This window comes from Garra rufa, chromosome 3 (genome assembly GCF_049309525.1).
Source record: "Garra rufa chromosome 3, GarRuf1.0, whole genome shotgun sequence".
Classification (NCBI taxonomy): Eukaryota; Metazoa; Chordata; class Actinopteri; order Cypriniformes; family Cyprinidae; genus Garra; species Garra rufa.
In genome coordinates, this window is record NC_133363.1 from 36252991 (window position 1) to 36258990 (window position 6000).

Genomic DNA, 6000 nt, shown 5'->3' on the forward strand with positions numbered 1-6000 from the left:
TTCACTTCTTTCATAGAATAAAAAAAAGAAAAAAATTACTCCAAACCTTGAATGGTAGTGTATATTGTTAGAAAATATTTCTATTTTGAATAAATGATATTCTTTTTAACGTTTTATTCATCAAAGAATCCTGAAAAAAAAAAACACAGGTTCCTAAAAAATATTAAGCAGCACAACTGTTTTGTACATTTTGTGCTTTTTTTATACTTTTAATTCTGAGAGTGTATTATAACATGTTGGGTGTAAATATATACAGTCAAGCCCGAAATTATTCATACCCCTGGCAAATTCTGACTTAAAGTTACTTTTATTCAACCAGCAAGTTTTTTTTTTATTAGAAATTACACAGGCTTCTCCCAGAAAATAATAAGACGATGTACAAGAGGCATCATTGTGGAAAAAATTATTACTCATCTTTATTCACATTTGGAACATTCACTGGAACTTCAAAACATTTAGATATGGTCTTATAGCCCGTTCCTGACTTGTGAGCAGCCACAATGCGCAGCCGCAGGTCCTTTGTCTTAGCCATGACTGTCCACAAACCAACAGCAGAGAGTTTCTGTTTTTCACCTGTTGAGTTGATTAAAACAGCTGTTCCCAATGAATCAGGGTAATTAGGATGCTTTAGAACAACTTGGACTATTTGGAGTGGTATAGAACTTTGTATTTTCCCATAGACTGTGACAGTTTGCAAAGGGTATGAATAATTTTGGACATGCCACTTTTTATTCAAATGTAAATAAAAGCTGAGAATTTTTTTTTTTTCCACAATGATGTGAATAAAGATGAGTAATAATTTTTTCCACAATGATGCCTCTTGTACATCGTCTTACTATCTTTTGGAAGAAGCCTGTGTCATTTCTGGTCAAAATTGAATAAAATTTTGACTGGTTGAATAAAAGTAACTTTAAGTCAGAATTTGCCAGGGGTATGAATAATTTTGGGCTTGACTGTGTATATATATATATATATATATATATATATATATATATATATATTCCATTTTTGGTTTTTGTCACTTTTATTAGCTTTTTTAAACATGTCTATATAGTTCATTATTTTTTCAGTTTTAGTTATTTTAGTACATCAAGCTAAACTCATTATATTTGACTACATTTTTTTAAAACGATGATTTGCACAGATAAGTCATTTATAATAAACATAGCAACATTCCATGAATTGTTTCCAGTTTTCAAGAATTGTTGATTTAGATTTCATAGTGACTTTAATATGTTTGTTTGTCTGGATACTTTATACAGGTATAACCTGGACCCCTTTAACAACTACAAAGATGAGGAGCTCTGGCTGGCTTTGGAAAAGACCTACATGAAGGACACGGTAAAGACTTAAACAAGGCCTACAAGCAATACATATTTAACAAAGTAGAAAACAGCCTGGAGGCTCACACTTTTTCAGCTACAGGCTTCTGAAGTTTCAAACTTGATGAACAGTACCCGTTTGTATAAGTAGTCGGCATTTGATCAATTGGCGCTTTTACTCCATTCACTCATTATGATAAAGTTTGCTCTCAGGTGATCAGTGGGGTGCCAAGATTTCATTGTGATTTCAACAGTTACGGTTTCTACTAGGAGCGGCTCAAACATCATTAAGTTAATCTAGCCTTTTATGTGAGGATATAATTTATTGAGAGAGCAAAGAAAAATCACAATATAAGAGTGGGCATGTTACTGTGAGCTGCACGATAGTGATGAAACATAGACGTAACATCTGCTTAAATTCCTCTCAGTACCTTTCACACTTTGGGCCATGGTAACATAAAAAAGAATAGAGAAACAGCAATAGAATAGAATAGTCATAGAATATAAAAGAAACACTCAGGCATTCAGGTGTTCAATCATCCACACCTCTGTCTCTCTCTCACAGATTTCTAAGCTGCCAGAGAAGTTGCAAGCTCCAGTCGTGGAGAATGGAGAGAATTTCTCTGTCGGAGAGCGGCAGCTCATGTGTATGGCAAGAGCGTTGCTCCGCAATTCAAAAGTAAGAACACCCAGACACAAACACATCCAGAATACCCTTGAAAATATTCCTTGCTCTTAAAGAGTCTAATTAAACTGTGTTTACAGATCATCCTATTAGACGAGGCGACAGCGTCTATAGACTCCGAGACTGACAACATGATCCAGCACACCATCAGAGATGGTTTCCAGCACTGCACTATGCTCACAATCGCCCACAGAATCAACACTGTATTGGAGAGTGACCGTATACTCGTCATGGACCAGGGCAAGGTAATCCACTACTTCTTATATGGGTTATTCTACAAAATTGGTGCAAACTGCTGTCCCACAATCACAAAACACATTTAAAAAGCAGTTAAGTATTCAAATCTTTTAATAAGATCCTTTTATTATCTATTGAAACCCACAATAATATTTTAAATATCAGTAAGCTTAAACCACAAAACCAGTCTTAAGTAGCACGGTATATTTGTAGCAATAGCCAAAAATACATTGTAGGGGTCCAAATTATCCATTTTTCTTTTATGCCAAATCGTTAGGATATCAAGCAAAGATCGTATTCCATGAAGATATTTTGTACATTTCCTACTGTAAATATGTCAAAACTTAATTTTTGATAAGTAATATGCATCGCTAAGAATTATATTTGGACAACTTTAAAGGCGATTTTCTCAGTATTTAGATTTTTTTGCACCCTCAGATTCCAGATTTTCAAATAGTTGTATCTCAGCCAAATATTGTCCTATCCTAACAAACCATACATCAATGGAAAGCGTATTTATTTTCAGCTTTCAGAAGACATATAAATCTCAATTTCAAAAAATTTACCTTTATGACTGGTTTTGTGGTCCACATATACACATATATAAAATCATCATTTATTGGGTACTTTTAATTGGGAGGTGGTTATCCCAACCCTAACCCCTAAATTTCAGCTTTTGAAAATTATACTGAATTTTTTTTTGCATTGTTTTTAAAGATTTTTTTTTTAAATTGAAGTTATTTTTTTTTTATTTTTTTTTTATTTGTAAGTCAAGAAACTATGTAAAAAACAAAAAAAAGTGTCCTGCATTTTTTATATCACTACCGAAACAGTGTATATTTTAGTCCATTGACTAAGACTGATTTTAACTACACCCCTAAATTTATGATCAGAAAATATTTATGTGTCACTCTCTCTCATAGCTACATGGTGTGTAGATAGGCTCAATCATTTTGAGGTAAATGTGTTCAAAAGTCTGAAAAATCTGTGAACGTCACTACTAAACACAATTTTTCTATAATTAAACACTTTTATGGGAGTTATTCCATAACATTTAGTTTTTATGTGTACAACTGTTTAGAACTGTGCCGAGATAGTCAAAAGTATCTAGAAACAGTCACGACCAAAACGTGTTCATTGTTTCAGTAGTGACAAAACGGAACACATAATCTTTTATTTGGGGTAAATAAACAATTTTACTACAGTTATGAAATTTTTTTGTATGTTTTTGTAGTGTTTTAGTATAGCAAAATTCTGTAATGTGATGTGGTCGCTACCAAAACATTACTGTCACTACCGAAAATGTGCAGTCAAACCAAGTATATTGAATTATCAACTAAGATGTTATGAAAGTGTTTGGTTCAATGTATATTCAAACTAATGAAACCTTAAGTTTGAAATCAGTATGATCAACATTTTGCCTTTTACAAATAAAAACTGGATTCAAAATACAACAAATCTCATAAATCATGCTTGAAATATCGTTAAAATTGCAATTGCTATTGATTTACCTCTGAAAACCTTTTAATAGAATAGAAAAAATATTTATTTACACGGAAGATAGGCAAAATCTTAATAGATCAATATAACCCTTCTTATTAAATTATACATTACTGTGTTTCAGTAGTGACAAATTTGGGGAGATGACAAATATTCCAAAACTTTTCGAAAATACAATATGAAAATTAACTGCACGATTATTAGAAATGTGTACCTTGGATATGTATTTGCATACATACAATTTTTTTTCAAGATGTTTCCAACTTTTTATAGCCCATATATATAAAAATCGAAATTACAATCAACTAAATACACACTAATCTGTTATATACAGTAGTACTCAGTATAAGGCCTCTTTTATGTTTTCTTCCAGGCGGTTGAGTTTGACCCACCACAGGACCTGGTACAGAGGCCGAACTCTTTATTTGCATCGCTTCTAGCAGCAGCCAATCAAGTGAACTCATGAAGCACTCAGATATATTCATAGACCTTCACAGTGTTGCAGAATTTAACAGCGGAGTCTGCTCCAGAGCATACAAATCCAGGGGGCATTTGATTTTATAAAAGGGGACCTCAGTAAAAATCAGTAAGGATAATGGAGAGGGATGGTTGTGGCACAGGGCCACAGAACCTTTCAACATTTATAAGTAAAAACACATTGCACTTTTTCACATTAGTTTCAACCTTCACATTATTAGTATAATTTTTCTTGTAAAACTTCAGAGGGCCCTGCACATTTTTGTACATGTGCTTTATATGTCTACTGTGTTCTTTATATTTTGTAGCTTACCATACACCAGAGTGGATTTACAAATCTCTGTACTTGTAGCACTTACAAACTATGCTTTAAATATTCACTCATTTTTCATAGGTTTATCAAATGTATATATTTAAAATATTTATTTGATTTTTATACATATGAAACAGATGTAATATCAAAGGACAACACATGCACAAATAAAGCCTTGTTTCTCTTATATAAGCTCTTATTTTGGTTTATACGAGGCTGTTATATCGCAAATGTAAATAATGCATGGAGAATGTTCTAGTTGAGTCGGTGTGTGTGTGTGTGTGTGTGTTTCTCATCTCGGACACTGGGTGTCTCTCTCCTCCTCCAGTACCAGAGCTTATTGAGCCATGGTTGCATCAGTGGAGACACTAACTGATGAAATGTGTTGAAATTTCAGCATCAGCGTGCATCTCAGACTGATGAGGGATTGAGGGAATTATTTTAACTCAGTGAAGAGACAGCGTGAAAGACATTAATCAGATATCAGTGACTTTTTATTGCTTGTGTCCAATATTCTTCAGCACAACTTTAGCAGTGACGCTCATGCGCCCATATGGCGTATTGTTTAAAACACTTTCTTTCAGAGACTACTACTATTGTATTTAAAGTCAAAATTTTGGTACTTTGAGCAATGCACCATCAACACTTATTTAGGCCAGTACCTTTTTAACAAACACACACAGTGTTTTGTTTGAGTACACCGAGTTTCTATCAGCACTTATTGTTTTTATACCGTCACCCTGTTCTGTCAGTCAGTTATTAAGATGAACCAACCCCTTTGACTTCCTGTCAAAGAATTTTCCCGTCATTTGCGGATCGTGTTTAACTACGGCATTAGTCATGATTACACTTAGCCGTAGATTTACTCACCAGTGAACAAACTGTACTCTAAGAACATGGGAACATGCACACCAACACAAAGCGTCAGCACCTGTGTCAGTATCGTATGAGTCATCTAATCAAATATTCTTTGACGCGATGCCAAACTTTAACTTCCCTTTAACCTACAATCCAACCACGTATTGAATCTTCAACCTTTAAACATTCAATTAAGTGATTACTTTAGTGATTGATTACTACTTCATGGAATCAAAATACGAGGAAACTCTTCATGATGGTGTTCGGAAGTTTTCTTCTATTAACTTTGAGTTGTCTTACACCCACTAGGGCGCAGTGTTGTCTGAGAAAGTGGAAAACTTTTGCGCACAAACTGAAAGCACAAGTATCTTGGCATAGAAAGGCATACAGTGGCCTCAAAAAGTATTTTGACACAACTAAATGTATTAGTTTTATTGATAAGGTGACGAAGTATTAAACCAAGTTGCGTTTCTTTTAAAGAAAAATAGCTAAGCATACTTTCCAGGCAAGACATTTGATAAAATAATTTGCATATCCGTTTTAAAAAAGGCATTTGGACACCTTGTTTAGAAACTTAGTTGAGCGTGTCCATAGTTAATAGTTTGCAG

At 33.8% G+C, this 6000-nt stretch overlaps 1 protein-coding gene across 1 annotated transcript in view; it reads left to right on the plus strand.

Moving 5' to 3' along the window:
• The window catches only part of abcc12 (ATP-binding cassette, sub-family C (CFTR/MRP), member 12), a 28550-nt gene extending 23824 nt beyond the window's left edge, over positions 1-4726 (plus strand). The window contains exons 28-31 of the mRNA XM_073836056.1: positions 1263-1341; positions 1888-2001; positions 2088-2252; positions 4118-4726. Of these exons, the coding sequence (XP_073692157.1) occupies positions 1263-1341; positions 1888-2001; positions 2088-2252; positions 4118-4210 (451 nt within the window). The 3' untranslated portion in view covers positions 4211-4726. The remainder of the gene's footprint in view (positions 1-1262; positions 1342-1887; positions 2002-2087; positions 2253-4117) is intronic.
• Positions 4727-6000: the final 1274 nt, after the last annotated feature.